Below are 25507 nucleotides of genomic sequence, written 5' to 3'. Positions count from 1 at the left end.
CCACCTAGTAAAGTGTTCCAATGTTAAGTTCCAAGGATGTCATTTTATAATCATAATATGCACACTCTAAAAGTTATTCAAGTACTGATTGTTTATGTACAAAGACGATGATGTGTGTGTGTGTGTGTGTGTGTATACACACACACACACACATACATACATACATACATACATACATACATACATATATATATATATATATATATATATATATATGTTTTCTGAGGTTTTCGCGGGTGTTCGTATGTGGATCTTTGGTTATTCGGGTTTTTCCCCGTGTAGAACTAAAGGTGTAGGGGCACCTACACCTTTAGTTCTATGCGGGAAAAAACCCGAATAACCAAAGATCCATATATATATATGATGACGGATGGGATTCCGTCGAAACGTCGCTCCTACACTTTTAGTTCTACGCGGGGAAAAACCCGAATAACCAAAGATCCACATACGAACACCCGCGAAAACCTCAGAAAACAGATTATATATATATATATATATATATATATATATATATATATATATATATATATATATATATATATATATATTCAGTTTACATTCCAATTCCAAAGAAAGGCAGTGCCAAAGAATGTTCAAACTATCGCACCATTGCACTCATTTCTCATGCTAGTAAAGTTATGCTTAAAATTCTACAAGCTAGACTCCAGCAGTATGTGGATCGAGAACTACCAGAAGTACAGGCAGGATTTCGAAGAGGCAGAGGAACTAGAGATCAAATTGCTAACATACGCTGGATCATGGAGAAAGCTAGAGAGTTCCAGAAAAACATCTACTTCTGCTTCATTGACTATGCTAAAGCCTTTGATTGTGTGGATCATAACAAACTCTGGCAAGTCCTTAAAGAGATGGGCATACCAGACCATCTTATTTGTCTCTTGAGAAATCTATATGCGGGCCAAGAAGCAACAGTGAGAACTGGACACGGAACCACTGATTGGTTCAAAATTGGGAAAGGAGTCCGGCAAGGCTGTATACTGTCTCCTTGCCTATTTAACTTATATGCAGAGCACATCATGAGAAAGGCAGGGCTAGATGAATCAAAAGTTGGAATTAAGATTGCCGGAAGAAACATCAACAACCTAAGATATGCAGATGATACCACTCTAATGTCAGAAAGTGAAGAAGAACTAAAGAGCCTCTTGTTGCGGGTGAAGAAGGAGAGTGCAAAACTTGGGTTGAAACTAAACATTAAGAAAACCAAGATCATGGCATCCGGCTCTCTCAATTCCTGGCAAATAGATGGGGAAGAAATGGAGGTAGTGACAGATTTTATTTTCCTGGGCTCCAAGATCACTGCAGATGGGGACTGTAGCCAAGAAATTAAAAGACGCTTGCTCCTCGGGAGGAAAGCCATGGCAAATCTAGACAGCACACTAAAAAGCAGAGACATCACCCTGTCAACAAAAGTGCGTATAGTCAAGGCTATGGTCTTCCCAGTTGCAATGTATGGCAGTGAAAGCTGGACCATAAGAAAGGCTGAGCGCCAAAGAATTGAGGCCTTTGAACTATGGTGCTGGAGAAGACTCCTGCGAGTTCCTTGGACTGCAAGGCGATCAAACCGGTCAGTCCTAGAGGAGATCAACCCTGACTGCTCTTTAGAAGGCCAGATCCTGAAGCTAAAACTCAAATACTTTGGCCACCTAATGAGAAGGAAGGACTCACTGGAGAAGAGCCTAATGCTGGGAAAGATTGAGGGCAAGAGAAGAAGGGGACGACAGAGAATGAGGTGGCTGGATGGAGTCACCGAAGCAGTAGGCGTGAGCTTAGATGGACTCCAGAAGATGGTAGAGGACAGGAAGACCTGGAGGAACATTGTCCATAGGGTCGCGATGGGTCGGACACGACTTCGCAACTAACAACAAATATATATATATAGTTTTGCTACGCCCATCTGGACCTATCAACTATACACAACTTGGGATCTTTTCACCACAGAATGCTAATGATATAGATAAGGTAGTGGCATATTCTGGCAACATTTGGGAGGATGGGAAAGAGCGATTCCTTTATCTACCCTATTCCCCATAATGCTCCCCTGCAGAATGTTTCTCCTGCTCACAGCAAAGTTTTATTGCTTCCTTCTATTAAAAGAGCTTTTTTGTGACAGAGAAAATAAAGGTAGCATATAAAATGGAGGCTGCACCCCTCTGAGACCCTTCCTTGTCTTTTGGACATGAGCAGATCAAACCCAGCTCCTGCCTTTGCCTAATCCTATCAGATACAACTGATCCTCCCTTTGTCAGGCCCCCAGACCAAGCCTGCTGCAATCCCATCTAAGACAAAGAATAAAAGCATCCACTCCAGCCCATAGCACAAGGGCAGCCTTAACAAAGAAATTGCAACACAGTGAAACTTCAAGGTCCACCATCAATCAGAGACATTCCTCTGATTATTACCTTAAAATTCATTTCCTTAACAATGGGCTTCCCCTGAATGGTGCCTTCCTGAAAGGGCTTAAAAACAGAAGTAACCGCAAGTAGGAGCAGGACCTGACTGACTTCCCCAAAAAACAGCCAACAAATCAGATTCCTAGTATTTCCTACCTGCACCCCTCTAATTTCTATAAAAAATTTGTAAAATGTTGTCCAGGATTCCTCTTTTAGGTAAGTTGGGCTCTAACAATTGTTGAATAAATGGCTGCTTATTTGCCCTCAGGATTGTTCTCTTTCTTCTGAATTTTACTCGCTGGTGATAATGTGGCCCATCAGGAAGTGGGTTATCTTAAACTTTCCCCAACTCGTTGCCCATAATTTTGTTACCTTGCCTTCCCTCATTTTGTGAACCAGGTTCCCAGAAAGAAGTACGGCCACCCCAAAGTGTAGCAGAGTTTTCCTCAGTCTTTGGTATCGTTTTCTGAAGGTTACAAAGAAAGGGTAAAGTTAGAAAACAAAATGTAAGTGTGGGACTTTAAAAACCTCTGTTGGGTAAAGCTGCTATAACTCATTGGTGTCAGTAAATCTACCAGCTGACATCAAAAGTCAATGGAATTTCCTCCAATATTAGGAGTATTGTATGAGCCACGCCTGCTTGATTATTGTTTCCTGACCTTGCCAGATAACCTCGGAAGTGAGCCTGGATCACTGTGATTTTCTGCCTGAAGGCCTGAAACTGCCGATGGTGGATGAGCCCTCGGAGAGAGCGCTGGAGGGTGACAATGGCCCATGTCAACTTTTTATTTCGCTCCTTCTCTAGCATCTGCCATGTCTTTTCTTTCAAGAACACCTGAAACAGTAGCCAAAAGCTATTGTTTGGGGGCAAAAAAATGGGAGGTTACCTAACACATAGGTAACTTTCACACCCTCACTGTCTTGTCTAACACAAGTGATAAACAAGGGAAAGAAGAAGTTGTTGAATTAATTTTAACAATCTTTATTCCACTCATGAAGTACGATGACTCTTAGGACATCAAAATATTTAACTGTATTCATGTTCAAGGCATCTACATTTTACCAGTTTGATTAATGATTCACCTTGATCGTCAAGGACAGTGAAAGAAATAGAATGCAATAAAACAATAAAAATATATTTATAGCTCTTTGTTCAACTAATAATCTTTTACCAGTAGTCTAAGAGTCAAAATAAGTGAGACAATAAGGTGTTGAACAGATGACTAGTCTCACAATTATGTTTCCATATGCAATATGTAAAAAAAATTCTTGAGAGAAAAATGGATGCCACTGTGCCCAGGAACAGAATGAGAATCCAAATGGGAACCTGGGAAAAGCTTTTTCGATAAAGCAGCATACTAAAAATATGACCATGAGGCTCATTCTAAATTTTGGCAATAGTTAAGGAAGTATCAATTCAGGACAAGTCAGTGAAATTAATATCCATATTTGAGCTTTCTAAAGCCAAACAGTAAGCAGGCACATAGACAATCTACCTTGGTGATTCCGATCTGATAAAGCTTTGAGATATCTCCCACCACATGTGAAAGCACGGCAGCACAGCCATCTCTCTTCTGCAAGCAGCTGGGACCTTGAGCAGCCAGAACTCCATACCTGAGACACACAAAGGAGGATAATGCTCACTTTGCAAATTACTCTAGTCTCCCAAGATATATTCAGAGAAAGTACAAATAAATCCCAGCACTTCAGAGGAACATATTTCTTATCTGACCACTGCTTGGCTGTGGCTGTTCCTCCTCCTGCCTCTCAAGGATATTCCCACAAACCACTGCAGATGTTTACTTTAACTGTCTTGAGAGAATCCTTCCATATCTTGGAGAGGGATGGTGGGGGCCCTCCAATTAAGATAATTAAAGGTAGAGGAAAGTATATCATTTGCAGGAGTAACTTGTTAAGTTGTTTTCTTGCCTAGAAATAGCCATTCTGCCTTATTCTCTGGATTGCAGGTGCTGCTGCTGCTGCTAAATGTCAGGTCAATGAATAATAAGATTTCTCTCTCATGTTGGCTGAGAGAGAAATCTCTATCTGCCCTGCAGATTCACTAGCAGGCTGCAGATTCTACTAGTATATTACCCATTCTGCTTCTCTGAACTGACAAAGGTGGTCTTGAACCTGACTTTCCTGGCTGGGACCCAAGTAGCAGAAGCAAAGCCTTTTTTCAAAGCTAGGCAAATACTTTTTATTCTCCCAGATCATTTAACAAGATGCTAAAGTGGCTCTGATAGTTTAACCTTTTCATTGCTGTTTTTAGTCTCTATTCTGATCTCATTGCTTATTATTTTGTGTATTATATTCCAATATGTTAGGCAATATTTTTTAAGTTGAATTTTTACTAGAAGTTACTTCAAAAAAGATTGAAATGGAAGTAGAATGTAAATGCTTTAAATAAATTATTATGTGCTGATACAGCAAAGAGAAGGAATACCTAGTTAGGAAGTGGTGGAATGAGAGGCGGATAGGATAGCCTCCTTTGTGGAGGCAAATGGCTTCTAGAATCCCCAAATGTCTCAATTGACAAGCCACGAATTCTGTATCAAAGATGTCTGGCACCTAGGATCAACATGCAAAAGACGAATGGATCAAAGACAGAAAATACAGCTGAAAAAGTTCAGTACATCAATAGTTACCCACTGTGCATCTACAAATTGCAACTCTTCAATTTTTATAAAATAATATTTGTAGCTGGGGTCAAAATGAGGGGTCCTTGGTGCTTGAGCTTGGTTGTTTTCTTGCAGATGTTTCATTACCCAAACTGGGTAACACCCTCAGTGCACTGACGGGCCCCTCATTTTATAAAAGAAAATACACAGTCAACTATCTAAACCAGACATGTCAAACACAAGGCCCAGGGGCCGGATCCGGCCCGCGAAGTGGTTTCATGCGGCCCGCAAAGCCATCCTGGAAACAGTGAGGGAACGGCCCCCACTGCCTTGGCCCTGGCCCAGAGACCCTCCTTCTGCCAGAGACCCTCAGATCTGTCCCACTCCTGCCCAGGCCCCCATAGGCACCCTTGATGTGAACGATGTAGAGCTGGCCATGCCCACCCAGTAGGCCATACGCACTTTAGCCACGCCCACCCAGTAGGCCACGCCCACCCAGGCCACACCCACCTAGCCCCTTGAGGGCAACCGCAATGCCGATGCGGCCCTCAATGAAATTGAGTTTGACACCCCTGATCTAAACTGATTATGTTTGGAACAGAACCAAGTGTTCTATTCCAAAAGTCCATGATACACATGGGAAAAAAGAGGATTGTTTTAAAGTGAAAAATATTTCACAATGTCAAGGAACTAGGCTAAGACACATGACTTGCTCTTCCACTGGACATGTTCAAGGCATCAGGGAACTAAGTCATCCGATCTCCTCATTTGGCTTACCTCTGTGCATCAAGGTTGGTCAGGAAGTAGACACTGTTTCAGCCCTCACAATAGTGGCAAGGCTGAGAAAGCATTTCCTGCCATTTCTCCTGCTATGGTCTCTGTCTGTCTGTCTGTCTGTCTGTCTGTCTCTCTCTCTCTCTCTCTCTCTCTCTCTGTGTGTGTGTGTGTGTGTAGCAGCTGGTAGGGAAAGGATGATTTTAAAAATGCTTTCTGTAGATTGGATAATCATTCCTTTTGTAAGTACTTCACCTCTCTTATAACTGCGTAAGAGGGGCTACTTTAGTCTAAAAAGAGCTGTTCACACTAAAACTAACTCCTTTTTGGGTTAGCTGCTAGCTTAACTGAGTTGCAGTGTTCACAACGCACACTACCTTTCCCAGGTAAGCATAAACTTTAATTTATGTTAATGTTAATTTAATGTTTCCTTGTGTTCTCCGAAGCTGATGTCTCATTGTGTAATGGTTATTTCCTTACTTCTCTCTTGCTAATGCCATTAAGAAAACACACTTAACTGGATGAATGAGATGCAGATACAGTATATGAGGCTGAAAGCATTGTATAAACTTCTGAGTGAGCAAAATGCTTTGTCTGTTACTTTTTGTCTGCAATTTTGTGCAACAGCCAAGTCCTGCTACACATATTGGCTGGCATTTGCAGTTGTTCTTCGTTGCTGCTTGTTAAAAAAAAAAGTAAGTTTCTAGCTTTAAAAAAGAACTCAAATACTCAGGTGCAAATTTCCCTTGGTTTTGATTGAGTGGCTCTTTATAAATGAAATAGTGCTGCTATCTCTTCCTATACTTCCAAGGTTTATTTCTTTGTTTTCTTGTTACAAATATTCAATTCTTTCCCTTTAGAAGTGCCTGACAACCACCTCAGTTCCAGTTCTGCAAAAAGAAATCACTTTCTTACCTTTTTGGAATTGGGTTTGATGCACTGAACAAAGAATACATGGCTCCTGTAAGGTATATGGGGGCGGGGGGAAGGGAAACATTGGAAAATCAAACACTATTTTCTGATCTGACAGTCAAAGCTTAGGAGAGCTATTATAAAGATGGAAGAGGAAAATATTGTTAAAATAGACACAGATTGACTTTTGAATTTACTTTGACTCAGTAACAAATTAAAATTGTTTCATTGCTATGAACGAATGTTGAAGAATGTATCTCACATTTTCATGGTATTAAGATGATGTTAGGTACAATATTTATTAAAAGACTTTTTTTAAAAAAAATAAAGTCATTAATGAATGGAATGAGATGAATGGCTCTAGTCTAGGCAATCACTACTACTCATGCCAGATACAGAAAATTATTCTAGTTAGCTAGAAGTGATAGGAATTAAACCACCTTTCCTTTGTTTATTTTAAAGTTAAGTGTCCTCCAAGTCAAGCTTTATTCCTGCTTACATCATTGACAGATCTATAACGGAGTTGGGGCAACATTCAGCTGTTAATATCCTCCTGCTTTCTTTAAGGATATATTTTAAACTTCCTAATTCTAGCCTATAGCACTGGGATTTTCCTGATGGCCTCCTATTAGAATAGTAATAAAATTAAATCCACCTTAGCTTTTTCTCCTATTCCAATCACATAATCCGCCAATGATCCTGAGATTATTTGAAGAATTTCTGGGATAATGTATGAGGAAGTTTCTAGATACAGTATATCTCCTGCAAATATGTCCATCTGACATAACACAAATTATAGTTTTAACATATGCTGAAACAACAAATTGTACGTTTATCTTTAAAATTATCACCCATGTATATTTGTGATTAGATTCTCTTTCAGTTATTGGATACTATTTTAACCTATCCTCATACTCACCCACAGGGAGGGTCTTCTCAGGGTACCGCCGGTAAAAGATTGCCGGCGGACAATACCCAGGGGGAGGGCCTTCTCTGTGGGTGCGCCTGCCCTTTGGAACCAGTTGCCTGTAGAGCTTAGGACTGCCCCTGACCTTCGCTCATTCCGCCAGGACCTGAAGACCTGGCTCTTTGAGCTTTCTGGCCTGGACTGAGAATATTAATTGGGATTTTAATTGTATTTTAATTGGGGTTTTATCTCAAGGTCAATATAATCTTTTAAATTGATTTTAAGTTTTGTAATTTGTAGTATTGTTTTTAAAAACCTTGTGAACCGCCCTGAGTCCTACGGGAAAAGGGTGGTATATAAATCTAATAATAAATAAATAAATACTCGCATTCCAAACATAGATATGGTAACATAGGCACAGGAAAAGGCAACTATATAATTATATTTCCTTACCTGCCTAATTTAGCAATGAGATCTTGTAAAGATTGCTGAAATCTAGATACTAATGTAGATGCTTGATGTTTTAGCCTTTGGACTCTACATTTTGACTCTTTCTGGTTGACCTGCTGTCCCCTGACATTCTGGAAAAGACTGGAGACCAGCTTCAGAGAAGACAAGGAAAGAATCAAAGACACCCCTCATTAAAATAACATCAAAATATGAATGAAAAGTTAGCAAAAAGGCGTGTTTCAATTCCCCCAAGACCTGAAAGAGGCACGTTTTGAACTTCAATAAGAGAATGGATGGGAGTATAAAAAACATTATGTCATGGAGTCTGCTACAAGTTCTATACCCTCCAAAATGGATCATGTCAATGAGCAGACTGTTCCAAGATCCAAATATTCCATGAGAGGATATTGCAACAGAAGAGAATATCTATCTCTGTCATTGATGATGTTACTTAGTTCAGTAATGAAACATCTGTAAGCAAATAACCAAGCTCAGAGAGCACCAAGGACTCCACATGAAAAGATTTTCTGCATTCCCCTCTACTATATCTTGTCCGCAATTCCACTGCATCCCATGCATGAATGTTTGATTATAGAATATTGCCTGAACAATAAATACATTAAAAAGTCCATGTCATGAATGAAAAATAAGCACATACCAATAGTACACAGTAACCTAACCCCATTCACTATACCTTAAGATGGCTGTGTGAAAAAATGTCCAGGACTTCTGGGCGTAACTGATCATGATTTTTATTCAGAAACTTGTGAACCTGAAAAGCCAGAATTTATATCATCCTCATAGTCAGTTCTTGTTCGTGGTTTTTATTTTATTTAATGTGAGACTGGTAACTTCAACAGATTTACCCAGGCAGTACAATCTATTGAACACAAAGAAGCTTATGTCTAGGAAGATGTGTTCTGGATTACACTGTGGCTATCCTGCAATATATGTTTCTCTTATCCATTTCCAGACTTCTTCCAAGATGGTTCTTACCTCACTGTTTTACACAAAAGAGTCAGCCAGAATGACTAAAGCATGCTGCAGCTAATTAGGGTCTTCCTACAAATTTAATTTAATTTAATTTAATAATTTAATTTGTATACCGCCCTTCTCCCGAAGGACTCAGGGCGGTGAACAGGGCAATACATAATAAAAAACAAGATACAAAAATTAAAAAGTAATTAAACAGCAATGCCCGTAATAAATTAAAACACATTAAAAGTTAAAACCAATTTATAAAACCCAACCCCATCCCATCAGACCAGGCCAGCTTGTTCAAAAAGGAAGGTTTTGAGATCGCGCCGGAAGGAGCGAAGGTCGGGGGCCGTCCGGAGCTCAACCGGCAAGCGGTTCCATAGGTCTGGCGCGCCCACAGAGAACGCTCTCCCCCTGGGGCCACCAATCGACATTCTTTGATCGGAGGCACCCTGAGGAGGCCCTCTCTGTGGGAGCGCACTGGACGGAGGGAAGTTGACGACGGAGGGAAATGAGATCTCTTACAGGGATTGAGAATATATTAGCCACTAAAGCAGTGATTTTTTTGTAAAAGAAAAAGGTGCCGGAACTCGCACATGTCATACAACCCGCCTTGCCTACCCTACAAGGTTCCATCCAAAAAAGGTGCCGGAACTCCGTTCTGAGTGTTCTATGAGAAAAAAAGCCCTGCACTAAAGTGTAAACTAAATTTAGATCCTGATTGTTTTATCTTATCAAACCAAAATTAAACATTCAACCTGATTTCAAATTTTAACTGGGGAAAAGAAAGGCAAGAGTCTAGATGCAAAAATTCCTCAAATTTCTACCATCAGTAAGTTCTTGACAGCTATAGTGCTGTCCTTAACAAATAATGATCTTAACAAATAAGATTGAACAGTATACAAACATTTGTTCCTAATCAGAAAACTAAAATTCTCAGCAATTCTGGCTTACTGTTTTGCCTGTATTATTTTGAAAATTAAAATCCTGCTTCTATTTTCACCTGTAAAGTGCACCATTTGGACACCCATAATAATGTTAGACTTTAGTTTTTAGTTTGCCTTTTAAAAAAAAGGTTTTCATTTTTGCAGAGAACCATTTCAAACCATGGTCCTAATGTGTTATAAGGACATTGAGAAAGGACTTTTAAAAGAAACAGGACGCTTGTGAGCTAACATTAGGGTTATATGTCCAATTTGGAGAATCAAGCCAGCATGGAAAAAAAATGCCATTAGCAGATTCATTTTCTTAGTTATTTATTGGAAACTGACAGCTAGGAATGCTGTAATTAAGATTCCTTCCCTTATAATATCTACCTCACTTTGTTGATGAAACCAACACCATTTGTCCCACTTAATAATTAAAATTCTGTCATTCCCCCAGTTTACATTCAGACACATGAAATCAGGAATGTTTGAAGTTGAAGCTTCTTGGTGTACCTGGTAAGTAACTGGTCCTGCATAATGTTGTACAGTGAAGATGGGCAAAGGCAGATTTGGCTTGACATAACACCGATTACTGGCATGGTGGTAATGGCACTTCTGTAGGAAGGTATGGTCTGTAGCCTGGATAAGAGATTAAACTTCTAGGCACAAAACATTAAGAGTCAGCAATGACATCCATGCTATCCTTTAGAAGGAAGTGGAAGCTTTATAGAGCCACACCCACAAATGCAACCAAATGCTGTAATATTTCTGAATATACAAGAGATTATTTCTTAGTCCTGGGTTTATACTGTTCTCATTATAAGATCCATTACTATACCTTTGTAAAGCAAAGGCACATCTTGCTCTAGAACAGGGGTATCAAACTGCTGGCGCGCGCCAGATGCATCATAGTGAAACTGCACCCACCCGATTGCCAACAATGGCAAAAAAGTCGTGATGCGTCGTGACACGTCACATGACATTGCAAGCTTGACACCCCTGCTCTAGAAGCCAGTCTAGGTAGCCTTCCTACCTAGTTACTTATTTAGCAAATAAAAATGAGTAAGGGCCAGGTATGGCTGTAAAGGAGGTGGCAATATAGCTGATAGTACTTTTCTTAGGTGACTAGTTGAATAGAAAGAACTCAGCTCTTCCAGAAATTAATAAAAGTATTGAAATATCATAATCCAGTAGGAATGGGATGAATGAACATCCTTATGACATAAACATCCTTCTAAGAAAAGTGGGAAGGACTTTGAATCTCTATTTAAGCTTTGACCATTATTGTGGTTGTTTTGGTGCCTTCAAGTCAGTGTTAACTCCTGCGACTGCCTGGACAATTGCCTATAGTTTTCTTGGCAACATTTTTTGGAAATAGTTTGCCATGGCCTGCTTCCTGGGGATGAGAGAGAGGGACTGGCTTAAGGTCATCCACCTGATTTTGTATCAAGGGTGGGACTCACAGTTTCCTGGTTTCCAGCCTGGTGCCTTATCCCTTACACCAAAGTGGCTCTTTGGTTTTGAGTAACTAATGAAAAATATATCCAGTAAGATCCTTACTTGTCCAAAATCCTAACAATAGTTGTGGATGTAATTAAGCACAATTTCAGCTGGTTGAATTTATACACCCGGATCAAAATGGTTTTTTACCAAAGAGACAAATTAAAAATAACTTAAGAGTGATAATAGATGTATTGGAATACTATGAGCTACATCCGGGGAAACAAATGGCATTAATATTTTTAGACGCTCAAAAAGCATTTGATAATCTTTCATGGCAATTTATGTTTCATCAATTACAAATAATGGACTTTGGACAGAATTTTATAAATATGGTAAAAACAATATATAATAAACAAACAGCCAAAGTGATTGTGAATGGAGATTGCACTGAGAGCTTTGAAATAAGGAAAGGCACAAGGCAAGGATGTCCTCTATCCCCCGTTATTCATTTTCACTTTGGAAGTTTTAAATTGAAATATAAGACAAGATACAGAGATTAGAGGGTTGTGGATAAAGGGTGAAGCATATAAACTACAAGCATTTGCTGATGATTTAGTATTTATTTTGGAAGAACCCTTGGAGATGATCCCAAAATTGTGGGGGAAAATAGAACAATATGGTGAAATAGCAGGATTAAAAATAAATAAAGAGAAAACCAAGATAATAGTTAAGAATCTTACGGATAAGCAAAAAAGCTGAATTTCAGAAGTAACAGAGGTACAGATAGTGAAAAAGGTAAAATATTTGGGTATATATTTATCAGCTAAGTGCTCAACAATAAAAGAAGATAATTATACAAGGTTATTGAAACAAATAAAGCTAGACTTGGAAAAGTGGAAGAATTTAAAATTGTCATTATTAGGAAGAATTGCTACAGTTAAAATGAACATATTGCCTAAGATTTTATTTTTGTTTCAAACAATTCCAATAAAACTTGGGAATTTTTTTTTCAAGAGTTGAATTCATTAATTTTGAAGTTTGTATGGCAAGGAAAGAAAGCTAGAATAAAGATGAAAACCTTGCAAGATACTAAGGAAAATGGAGGCTTTGGCCTACCTGAGTGGGCTTTGTATTATCAAGCATCTGTATTAACATGGGTGAAAGAATGGATAATGCTTAGGAACAAAAGGTTGTACTTGGAGGGACATGACTTACAATTGGGGTGGTATGCTTTTTTGTGGTATGGTAAAAACAAAATTCATAAGTATTTTCAAAATCACTGTATTAGAAATGCTTTGATAACAGAATGGGAAAAAATTAAAATGAAAATATACCAGTATGTAAAAATTCCAGCTTCAACAATTGAAGCTTTTTCACACACCAATTTGTTAGATTTTGGAAAAACTTGGACATATAGAGATATTTTAAATACTGATGGGACATTAAAATCAAAACAAGAGCTGGAAAATCAGGGTATCAACATGTCATGGTGGATACGCTTACAAATAAAAAGTAGATATGAAAAAGATATGAAACTGTATGGATTCTATAAAGATCAAACTTTATTTGATAAGATATTATTAACTTCTGATGAGAAATTAATTAAGAAAATGTATAATTTTTTGTTAATTTTAGAGATGGAAAGTGAACAAAGTAAAGAGACAATGATAAGGTGGGCAAAAAACTTTGGTTATAATATAGAATTAGAAAAATGGCAAGAATTATGGGAGAGAAATTATAAATTGACAATGTCAACTGCGTATAAAGAAAATCTTTATAAAATATTTTATAGATGGCACTTGCCTCCAGCAAGGTTAGCAAAAATGTTTAAAAATGTATCAGGTAAATGTTGGAAATGTAAACATAATTTAGGTACGTATTATCATATCTGGTGGACATGTGACAAAGGCCTATTGGAAAAAAATACATGCTTGGCTAGAAAAAATATTAGGAGAACATGTAGTATTTAATCCTGAATTTTTTTTACTAGGCACAGTACCAGAAAAGATTAATAAGAAAAATCTATATTTGGTTTTACATATTATAACTGCAGCAAGAATAAGTTATGCGCAATGCTGGAAGAATGAACGAATACCTTCAGAAGAAGAAGTAATAAAAAAGATACTGGAATGCGCGGAGATGGACAGATTAACTATGAGGCTGAAAGATAAAGAAGAAACAGAATACTACCAAAGCTGGAATTTATTCTACAAATGGCTAGAAGAGAGAACCAAAGAGTAAGACTTGATTATGTATTAGCGTTATCTGAACCCAGATCACACATGTAGAGGAAAAAATAATAATAAAAAGCTTATATATATATATATATATATATATATATATATATATATATATATATATATATATATATATATATATATATATATATATATATATATATATATATATTTGAACAATTTCAGCTGCCAGTTTTAACAGTGTCAACTTTTAATCTTTTTGCTGTCAGCTATTTTTGAGAATTGGGATATATCTTCAGAATAATCCTAATGCTTAGGGAAATGTAGTTCTGTTTAGTTCTATTTAACATCATCAGGTTTCTGTCAGAAAACAAATTGCTGTTTAGATTTCCATGTTAATTTTATTAAATCTGGGAATATGAGAAGTTTACTATGAGATTGACTATAAATTCTTATATGCATATGCCTTTATTCATGACATGTAACCATGGGAGGGAAAAAATGAAGCTTTCCAGATGCTATTTGTGCATAGTTGCTTCATTATGCCCATAACTTGCTTATAAAATATGGCTATAACATATTCTCATAGTAACAAAAACATGCATAATTTTGTAAAGAAAATGCAAAATCCAGAGATGGGTACTGTAATGCCTTCATTGGGATTAAGCAAAATGCAAGAGTGTAAAGATTCTGGAGTTTTCCTGAACTTGTCATCTGGCCATTTGGATCCAAAATCAGGAATAAGATATACAGCAAAACAGAAGGGTCATTCTATAGAAGTCTTCTACATTCCAAATGCAAGGAGGAACATGAACCTTAATAAAGTCCTGACCTGTGACAGGAGAGTTTGCTCGTCCAGGATTTGCAAGATCCCATGGGGTTTTGCGGCTACCAGATCCAGGCACAATTCAGAAGGCCTCTTGGACACAGGACTCCAGAGGAGATTTTCTTGGGTATACTCCTCCTAGTAGTCAGAGATCATCCAAGTAAAATCCCACTGACATGCAAAATTCTCATAATTCTAAGTAAGGTCTTAATCAATGTGTTGGTGTCCCCCAGGGCAAGTACAAAACCATGCAGATCACAGACATGTTTGCATAAGTGTTGCAAAATTTAGAAAATATACAGTAGAATACGACCCAGGTAGGAGATTTTGCCCATGGTGGGCAGCATGAAAGGATGCAAACAAGATTCATGTTTTATACATTTATATGCTAGATTTGCAGCCTGCCTACTTTCCAGGAGCTTCAGGTAACATGCACTGGATTCTCTCCAACTTCTTTCTCCCAGGAATCCTGAAGAATCGGTTGGGCTGACAACATCATCCAATGAGCTCAGGGTACGCTTGAATCTTGGTCTCCCCACTCCTAACAGAAGACCTTAACCCTATACCACACTTCCCTTTGCATAGGGCAGGAACAACTACACCAATCTGCCTCTGTAAAAGCTGACATTTTCTTTTGTGCCTTTATGTAATTGTGCACTCACATATTCCTAATTGTGTGTCTTACCTCCTCTTGGGTGACAACTATCTGATGGAAGAAGTGCTGAAGATGTTCATTGGCAAAATTAATGCATAGCTGTTCCAGGCTATTCATCCCAAGATTCTGCAGAGGGAGGGAGGGAGGGAGGGAGGGAGGGAGGGAGGGAGGGAGGGAGGGAGGGAGGGAGGAAGGAAGGAAGGAAGGAAGGAAGGAAGGAAGGAAGGAAGGAAGGAAGGAAGGAAGGAAGGAAGGAAAACCTTTCACTTCTAATTCACGAGCTTGCATACAAAGTTCTATGCACTTAGTAATCGGTGTACTAGGGTCACTCCCCAAATGATGTGTAGGGATGGGACAAAAACTGAAGTTGACTTCATCTCATTTATGTTTACTTGAAATTAAATACATGTAATATTATTTTCCAATCACCTATTGTGTTTAAGGAGTTTCCCTTTGTCAACATTAAGACTTACAAATTGATAAATACACTCCAACTTTTTGGAGTGGGCACATGCGTAGGACCACATAGCCTTGAATTAAGCATCTTTGCAATTAGGCCCCGCTGGCTGGACAGACTTCAAATGCTGAGAATTGAAATTGTTATTGTTCCTTCACAACAACACAATTTTGATTAAGGTTAAAATATTTACAAATATCTGGACTTTTCTCTGCAGGGAAGCTATGAGTCATCTCCTTATTAAACTGGAGAGATGGAGAGACTGGCTCTTTTGCATTTCAGCTTTCTTTATTGGAAATAAGGAGGAGCCACAACACCTTGGGGAACTTTCCCCCACCTAAAATCATGAACTAAGGTGTGATAGCAAGTCCATACATGCCCTGATATGCAAGGTAGCTGACAAAAAAAAAGCAAGGTCTGTTCACTACTGCATTCGAGTTCCATTCAAGAGCCAGAGTGCATTTGCAGCTATTGGCTGCAAGGTTAAGATATTTTCACCTGATCCTTTTCATCATAGACAGTGTGCCTGGCCTTGGCTTTACAAACCTCCACTGAGCAAAGTGCTTCAGGTAGGTCCTCATCAACATTTTCACCTATCCAAGTAGAGGGCAGACCACAAGCTAACCACCACCCCCATCAAAATCATATGTTATACGTAGAAAGTGACCTCAAATCCATGCATGTCAACAATGCCAATAGTGCTGTCCATTTCCAAGGGAGCCAGCCGCTCACTGATTTTCATCAGCAGCCAATCGAACAGCTGAGAGTACAGAAGTTTGGCTATAGAATCCCTGAATAAGGAGGAAAGGGGGAGAAAGGAGGGGAACAAGACAAGGATTAGTATCTGGATGAAATGTTTAAGGTGTCAGAGAAAGAAAGGAAAATCTCACCTGGCATCTATAGCACTTTCTACTGACAATGGACTGAGTATCTGGTCATACTGTGTTTCCTAGGGGAAAAAAAAAGAGTACTGAATTTGATATGATTTATCACATAGTAGAATTCATAGGGTTGAAGTGAGGGAAGCATTTACCAACAGGCTGAAAAATAGCTTTTATCCGTGGGCTGTTAGGCTTTTAAATGGGACATAATCTCTGTGAACTTGTGCAGAATTGACTTGGGAGGCCGGTGTGTGGTGTAGTTGGTTCACATGGTGTGGTAGGATGGAGGGCTTCTTGTCACTGTGTGTTGGGGGGGGGGGAGAGAGCACGGGGGGAGGCTCAGCTAACCTCAATGTACACATGTTGTACTTTGACAATACAGGTTTTATTATTTTATTATTTATTATTATTTAGGCAGCGAACTCCAATCCCCTGATCAGTCCAGGATTCCAGATTAAGGTATCCTTGACAGATGGCTGTCTAAGTTGTGCTCAAAGACCTCCAATAAAAGGGAGCCTACTGCATCTCAGAGTAATCGATTCTACTGTTAAGCTGCTATTAGTAACCGTCAAGTTGGTGTCCGGTAAGAACATCCATTAGGGTGACAGAGAAACTTTAAGTTTCATTATTCTTCAAAGTATGTTCACATCTTTCCTCTTAAAAGATATTAATATAAAGTGTGCATTCCTTTGATCATCTGGTTTTGGAAATAGATAAAAAAGACCTGCACGTTACAAATATCTTGATACTCAAAACTCTTTGCCAGATTAGCACTAGTTATTATAGTAGGATAGAATCTGTCTCTGTCTCTCTCTCTCTCTCTCTCTCTCTCTCTCTCAAGGTATGCAATAAAATGCAAGCTCTACCTGAGAAATCTATATAGTTAAAAATACTTCTGTTTTGTTTATATCACCAAAGCAACGTAGACATAAAAATAACATACAGGATAAAACCAACCAATCGTTTAGTAGTGTCCTGATAACCTTCCGAGAACTCATGAGACGTGAAAAAGGGAATCTGCAAGCTAAGCATCTATTCTATATTTCTGAACTGTGAAATGCCTATGAAGGCCACTGAATAACTTCCTCAGTCTTCTTCAGGCCATTGACCAGATTCGGGCAAATACTGATCTCTGGTTATATTTCAAATGTAATAGGAGACAATAGTTTAATAAAAAAAATGGCACAGCTTTCCTTCTCCTTCACCAAAACTCTGCCTCCCTTTCAAATTAAATGAAGGATTGATAAAACTTCTAAACTTATACACAGCGATTTTGCAAGGAGACTTATCTGTAACATCTACCGAGCCATCTATTCTTGCCAGAGAATTCCTTTTCCACAATGGTGAGGGAGACTTGAAAACAGACACGTGAAATTGCCCTTGTGCTACATATCTTACTATCATCTTCTTAACAAGTAAGAATTCATTCTGCGTTCAGTACATACACCCTTGTGCTTCTACCACTGGCAAACTGAAGCAAATGACTTTTGATTAAAACTATCCTCTCTTCTGAGTGTAATATGGAGCATCCAATTAGTATGTCAATTTATACTCATTGCTGACAAAAGCAAGAGAGAAGCTTTTGCGAGCAACAAGTGAGTGAATGGGAGACGTGATAGCAGTATTCCAGTACTCGAGGGGCTGCCATAAAGAAGAGGGGGTCACGTTATTTACCAAAGCACCAGGGGGCAGGACAAGAAACAAAGGTTGTAAACTGAACAAAGAGAGAAGCAACCTAGAATTAAGGAGAAACTTCCTGACAGTGAGGACAATTAACCAGTGGAACAGCTTGCCTCCAGAAATTGTGGGCACTCCATCACTGGAGATTTTTAAGAAGAGGCTAGACAGTCACTTCTCTGGGATTGTATAGGTTCTCCTGCTTGAGGGGTGGGGGCTGGACTAGAAGACCTCCAAGGTCCCTTCCAGCTCTATTCTATTCTAAGTGAGAGGCTTTTGCTAGCAAAGGGTGAGGGGGGAGGGGTTGCGAGAAAAGGGTGAGAGAAAAAGGGAGAAGTGAGGGAGAGAAGGGAAAACGAAAAGAAAAGGCTTTGACTTCTGGGTTCCACTGTTGCAGTAGGAAGGAAGCATTAACATTGAACCTCAACTTTTTACTTTTCCATAATATTATAAACTAGCCATTTCTATAACAACAAATGAATCTAACCAGTAAAGCTCCCCCCCCCCTTTTTTTTAGTCATCAAGTTTTTGACACCTTGCTAAGCACTGGTGGTACTGGAATATTGTCATGTCCTAAAAGTGGTACAATGTGTGAAAAGGTTGAAAAGCCCTGCTCTACAGCAATGTTTCTCAACTTTAGAATTTTAAGATGTGTGGCCAGAATCCCCAGCCAGCAAGGGAATGCTGGCAGTTGATGGCCACACATTTTACAATGAAGGCCAGCTGAAGGTCACACATCTTAAATTTGCCAAAGCTGAGAAACATGGCTCTACAGAGAGCCCAGTGCAAAGTAGTGAGACACGGGTAAGAGGGGTAAATGATACTCACAGTGACCCGATGAGTGATAGCTCTCTGAAGAAGATCTGCTGAAACATGCAGCAGTTTGGCAACAATCTGGATTTCCGTTTCACTGGGGATGACCACAAGCTCAAAGGATTCTTTCTAAGTAACAAAATAATGCATGTGTGTGTGTGTGTGTGTGTGTGTTCGCCTGTGCATGGAATAAATAATAAAATGGAATGGAATGGAATGGAATGGAATGGAATGGAATGGAATGGAATGGAATGGAATGGAATAGAATAGAATAGAATAGAATAGAATAGAATAGAATAGAATAGAATAGAATAGAATAGAATAGAATAGAATAGAATAGAATAGAATAGAATAGAATAGAATAGAATAGAATAGAATAGAATAGAATTCTTTATTGGCCAAGTGTGATTGGACATACAAGGAATTTGTCTCACATATAAACAGCAAGTTAATAGGTCATAGGCAGTGGTGGGATTCAAATATGAACAACCGGTTCTCTATGTGGATGCCACTTCCAGAAGTCCATTCTGGGCCTGGGCAATAAAAAATTAGCTACCGGTTTGTGCCGAAGTGGTGTGAACTGGCTGAATCCCAGCATTGGTCATAGGTCATAAATTAATCATAAGTTACAAACAATTGATAACCCATAAGAAACCAATAGGAGGAGATAGTAGGAAAGATGAGAAGATGAGAAAAGATGAAAAGTGAGACAATGGGAATTAAGTGTTCAGCAGAATGATGGCACAGAGGAAACAAACTATCTTTATGTTGTCATGGCATGCAATGCTGTATAGTGGCATCTTGAGGGAAAAAGTTGTGTCCAAGATGTGAGGGGTCAGTAAATATTTTCTCAGCCCTCCTTCTGGTTTGTGCAGTGTACAGATCCTCAATGGAAGGCAGGCTGGTTGCGATTGTTCTTTCTGCAGTCCTAAGTATCCGTTGAAGTCTGTACCTATCCTGTTTGGTTGCTGTGCCAAAGCAGAAAGTTATTGAGGTACAAACAACAGACTCAATAATTCCCCTGTAGACCAGCAGATCCTTGGGCAATCCGAGCTTTCTGAGTTGACACAGGAAGAACATTCTTTGTTGTCCCTTTAATTATGGTTCTGATGTTAGGTGTCCATTTCAAGTCCTTGGAGATAATACAACCTAGAACCTTGAAGGTCTCTACTGTTGATACTGTGTTGCCTAATATTGTTAAGAGGTGGTACAACAGGAGAGCTTCTTCTAAAATCTACTATCATCTCTACAGTTTAAAGAGCGTTCAGCTCCAGATAAGGACATTGGAAGAGTGTATATAGGCACTTCGTGCCAAAATGTAGTAATTAATCCATATCATTGGTGTAATAGTAACATTCACTATGCAATTATATGAACATATTTTATTATTTAGTGTTTGATATTTCTTGCTTTGTTGTATACCATTCAGGGTTCATAAGAGGTTGCTCACAAATACTGTAAGTAAATAGCTAAACTAGTCTAAGGATAGCACATCTTATTAGTCTAATATGAATAGCAGTTCATGTACCTCCTTTTAGGAGAAAAAAGGGGGCCCAATGCAGGGAATGGATGGGACATTAGACTCAAGCAGCATCATGAAGACTGCCTGAAATTAACAAGAAGGTAACATACCTCAAAAGAAGTAAAGCAGATATTTCCTAATTGCAGGATTCCAGCAAGGACTGCCCAGATAGAAGTCAGCTGGTCTTCAGAAAGGCCAATTATGTGGAGGGCTTTAATCAGGACCAGAAAATCTTGATCATCGTGTTTCCCTGAAACCTTGCATGTCCTACCCTGGAAGAGTCAACACAAACATCTTGTTAATTATTAACTTGAATCATGAATATCTTTAAGATATTTCCTAGCTCTGCCTATTTTTTTTGTTTTTGGCCAGTAGACACTTGGAAGTGGAGGCCCTGGCACACCATTTATGGGACCAAAATTGTTTTCAGCCTAAAAGAGTTGAGCACCTTCGTCCCAGATAGAAGAAAAGCTATTATTATTATTATTATTATTATTATTATTATTATTATTATTATTATTATTATTATTATTATTATTATTATTATTATTATTATTATTATTATTAATATTAATTATTATTATTAATAATAATAATAATAATAAGAAGAAGAAGAAGAAGAAGAAGAAGAAGAAGAAGAAGAAGAAGAAGAAGAAGAAGAAGAAGAGAGCATCAGGATCCTATGTAAAAGCAAGGGAGCTTAACTGCCTGCTGTTAAGTAACTGAGGGAGATAGGCAGTTTTTAAATTATACAAATACGCATACACCTATACATACTCTTGTCTGAGGCTCTTGTTTTTGTGTATGGTAAATTTTTCATTTTATGTGTGCTTTTTTGAAAATGGATTAAAAGAAAGCTACTCTAGGTTTTGGAGAGGAAGGGAAATTATACAATATAATTTGGGGTGTTGCAAGGCTCTGTTGAGTATGCTAACAGAGGGTGTCAGCTTCTGTAAAGAACTGCTTGAATGGGAAACACATAGAGGGTCCTGGCAGTGACTCATTTCCTTAATACTATAGGTCTAAGCACACCATCTTTTCCCACTTTGGGGGCCGCTGTTTAGACTGCACCAATCAGTAAACAAACAAACAAACATAATAATAATAATAATAATAATAATAATAATAATAATAATAATAATAATAATAATAATAATAATAAGAAGAAGAAGAAGAAGAAGAAGAAGAAGAAGAAGAAGAAGAAGAAGAAGAAGAAGAAGAAGAAGAAGTAGTAGTAGTAGTAGTAGTAGCAGTAGTTGGAAGGGACCTTGGAGGTCATCTAGTCTAACCCCCTGCTCAGGCAGGAAACCCTATACCATTTCAGACAAATGGCTGGCCAGTCTCTTCTTAAAAACTTCCAGTGTTGTTGGAGGCAGGTTGTTCCACTGATTAATTGTTGTATCTGTCAGGAAGTTTCTCCTTAGTTCTAGGTTGCTTCTCTCCTTGACTAGTTTCCATCCGTTGCTTCTTGTCCTGCTTTCAGGTGCTTTGGAGAATAGCTTGACTCCCTCTTCTTTGTGGCAGCCCCTGAAATATTGGAACACTGCTATCATGTCACCCCCTCACCCTTCTCTTCATTCAACTACACATACCCAATTCCAGCAACCGTTCCCTATATGTTTTAGCCTCCAGCCCCCCAATCATCTTTGTTGCTCTTCTCTGTACCCTTTCTAGAGTCTCGACATCTTTTTTACATCGTGGTGACCAAAACTGGATGCAGTATTCCAGGTGTGGCCTTACCAAGGCATTGTAAAGTGGTATTAGTCAGTCAGAGATAGAAATCTTGGTTCATTTAATTGCCATTGTATCTGGTGAATAGTAAGAGATGATCATCAGACTTTATTGGACTTCAGAATTCATCAAAAACTGACTGAAACTGAAAAACATGTGGTGTGAACCTTTCTATTCTTAGAAACTGTAGTCTGATAGAAGTACTAAGAAGTCCTCACAACAGAGAATGGTTATTACTCATCTTTATTTTAGAAAAATCTGCTCCAGTATTTAAATACTCCTCTTACCATGACTGACTCTGTTACCTATTTGTTGGATAGTTTTCAATATGCAATAAACTTCAAAGTATACCGTTCAAAATTACAACAATGCTGAAAAAGATGACTAATGACTGGTCCTTGCACTTACAGCCATCACAGTATCCTCATGGTCACATGATCAAAATTTAGGCGCTTGGCAATTGGCATGTATTTATGATGACTGCTGCATTCTGGGGTCATCTGATCAGTAAGGCTCTACATTTAGGCAAGAAAAATCAAATGCACAGGTACAGTATAGGTCAGGGGTAGGCAACCTCGGCTCTTTTATGACTCATGGACTTCAACTCCCAGAATTCCTGAGTCAGCTATGCATGAGTCATAAAAGAGCCGAGGCTGCCTATCTCTGGTAGAGGTGGTACCTTGCTCAATAGTAGTAACTGTGAGAGGGATCTCAGAGTTCTAGTGGACAATCACTTAATTATGAGCCAGCAGTGTGCTGCAGCTGCCAAAAAAGCCAACACAGTGCTAGGCTGCATTAACAGAGGGATAGAATCAAGATCACATGAAGTATTAATACCATTTTACAAGGCCTTGGTAAGGCCACACTTGGAACACTGCATCCAGTTTTGGTCACCACGATGTAAAAAAGATGTTGAGTCTCTAGAAAGAGTAAAGAGAAGAGCAACAAAGATGATTAGGGGACTGGAGGCTAAAATATATGAAGAACAGTTGCTGGAATTGTTTATGACTAGTTTATTTATTTTATTTTTTATTTTAATTCCATTTATATCCCGCCCTTCTCCGAAGACTCAGGGCGGCTTACAAGCTTAGCAGTTTAATGAATAGAAGGACGAGAGTGGACATGATAGCAGTCTTCCAATACCTCAAGGGCTGCCACAAAGAAGAGGGAGTCAAGCTATTCTCCAAAGCACCTGAAGGCAGGACAAGAAGGAATGGATGGAAACTAATCAAGGAGAGAAGCAATCTAGAACTAAGGAGACATTTCCTGACAGTTGGAACAATTAATCAGTAGAACAGCCTGCCTCCAGAAGTTGTGAATGCTCCAACACTGAAAATTTTTAAGAAGAGACTGGACAACCATTTGTCTGAAATGGTATAGGGTTTCCTGCATGAGCAGGGGGTTGGACTAGAAGACCTCCAAGGTCCCTTCCAACTCTATTATTATCATTATCATTATCACCACCATTTGTGACTTTCCCAGCAAGTTTCTGACATGCAAAGTCAACGGGGAAGCCAGTTATAATTACTGACCATGTGATTCATTTAACATACATGGTCATTTGTTTAACAACCACAGCAAAAAGTAATAAAATCAGGCATGACTCATTTAATGACCACCTCACTTAACGACAGAGGTTCCGGTCCCAATTGTGGTCATAAGTTGAGGGCCACCTGTAATGTTTTTATGGGATGGGGAAAGGACCGCAATGGATCGTTTTTCCATGTGTGGCAGGAATTAAGATTTTCTATTTTTTATGGGATGTGGAGGATTATATGTACTTGTGTATTATGTGGACACAAATATATATATATATATATATATATATATATATATATATATATATATATATATATATATATATATAGAGAGAGAGAGAGAGAGAGAGAGAGAGAGAGAGAGAGAGAGACACAGCCAGACACTATTTTCCACTGTTTTACTATATTCTGTCCCACACAGTGATAAGAAAATTTAGCAGTGCAATCAAAAGAGCTTTGGAGGCCATTAAAAAAAATAACCTCAGGAGCTCATTTCTTCTATTCTTGATGTACAGTAATGCAAGGACAAGTCCTGTTATGACTGAATCACATCTCTGAAGTCATCTGTTTACTTGCCTGGTTGAGATAAAAGTAAGTCTCTGGCTCTTGCAAATACAGTTCTTCTTTCTGTTCTCTTGACAGGCCAGCCAACAGCTCATAAAATACGTGAAAGCTCCTCTCACCACACCCCTTGAAAAGAAAAAGGAAAGGAAAAAGGAAAGGAAAGAGGCTTCAAAGCAACCTATCTTCAGCCTGCTACTCACCAGGAATTGCCCAATACATGTGGAAGGTGCCAGAGTAGGGGGAGAATCTCTTAGGGAATGCTGCCAAGAGCCGTGCAATTTAAAAGCATCTCTGTGAAGTTGAGGATCAAAACCTGATTAGCTGTGTCTCTCTAGAGCTGGTAGTAGGAAATCAATCTGTCTCCTTCACAAGATTTCACAGGAATTCTATATAATTCCACTTATAACCCTCTCGTCTTTTCTATCTTTTCTGCTGCCACCAAAATAAGAACAAAGGAAAAGAAGCGGGGGGGGGGGGGGGGAATGCAGAAGAGCTCCACAAGAGCTTTTATTTGATGATGGGAAGGTGAATATATTCCACGATTATCATTATTATTATTTAGCCAAACATTATTTAGCCAAACACTGCATGGATTTATCACACAATTAGGATTCTTTGGTATATAATTATGCGATGTATACACATAACCATCTGTGGTCTGATACACATAGATGTTTGAGGCTTACCTGTAAAACAACTCTAGATTTTTCCAAAAGGTACTGAGAGATCGAAGTACCCACAATGAAGCCACTATAAGGAAGAATATTATTATAAAGAGTCATTTTATGTGAATGAAGGTAAAATGTTGCAGGATCCAATCTGAGTCAGTTACTGGAACCAAAGGTTTATTCTTCCAAACTTTTGGGCTCGTGCTGGAGCCCATGATCAGGGAACTCCTCTCTCTCCAGAATATGAAGTTTGGAAGAGTAAACCATTAGTCTCAGTGACCGACTCAGATTGGATCCTGCAGTCATTTTATTCTCATCCTGACCGTACAACTTTATACATGAAATCAAGAAGAGGAAGTAATACCTAGCAAAAATCTAAGAGTCATTATAAGAGGTCTTCGCTACTATATTTAAATTTACTTCCAAAATCAATACTGGAATCTCAAAACAGAAAGAGTTTAGACCCTCCTTCTCTGGTTTACATGTAACACTGGCTAAAACCAGTGGTGGGATTCAAATACCTGAACAACCAGTTCTCTGCGTGGATGCAGGCCTGGG

The 25507-nt window shown here is 38.7% G+C and overlaps 1 protein-coding gene across 1 annotated transcript in view; it reads right to left on the bottom strand.

Annotated features, from left to right (window-relative positions):
• Positions 1-25507, bottom strand: part of MYO15B (myosin XVB) — a gene marked incomplete at its 5' end in the record, with an annotated part of 103420 nt that overhangs the window by 67765 nt on the left and 10148 nt on the right. Inside the window, 16 exons of the mRNA XM_081319007.1 lie at positions 2781-2874; positions 3068-3243; positions 3905-4022; positions 4855-4979; positions 6719-6764; positions 8076-8224; positions 8767-8844; positions 10490-10615; positions 14450-14581; positions 15129-15224; positions 16223-16346; positions 16446-16504; positions 18942-19055; positions 20559-20720; positions 24294-24407; positions 24968-25031. Coding sequence (XP_081175133.1) covers positions 2781-2874; positions 3068-3243; positions 3905-4022; positions 4855-4979; positions 6719-6764; positions 8076-8224; positions 8767-8844; positions 10490-10615; positions 14450-14581; positions 15129-15224; positions 16223-16346; positions 16446-16504; positions 18942-19055; positions 20559-20720; positions 24294-24407; positions 24968-25031 — 1777 coding nt within the window. The remainder of the gene's footprint in view (positions 1-2780; positions 2875-3067; positions 3244-3904; positions 4023-4854; positions 4980-6718; positions 6765-8075; positions 8225-8766; positions 8845-10489; positions 10616-14449; positions 14582-15128; positions 15225-16222; positions 16347-16445; positions 16505-18941; positions 19056-20558; positions 20721-24293; positions 24408-24967; positions 25032-25507) is intronic.

This window comes from Vipera berus, assembly GCF_964194415.1.
Source record: "Vipera berus genome assembly, chromosome: 2".
In the NCBI taxonomy this organism is placed as follows: Eukaryota; Metazoa; Chordata; class Lepidosauria; order Squamata; family Viperidae; genus Vipera; species Vipera berus.
Note: the sequence above shows the minus strand (reverse complement) of the source record. Positions and strands in the feature narration are given on the sequence as shown.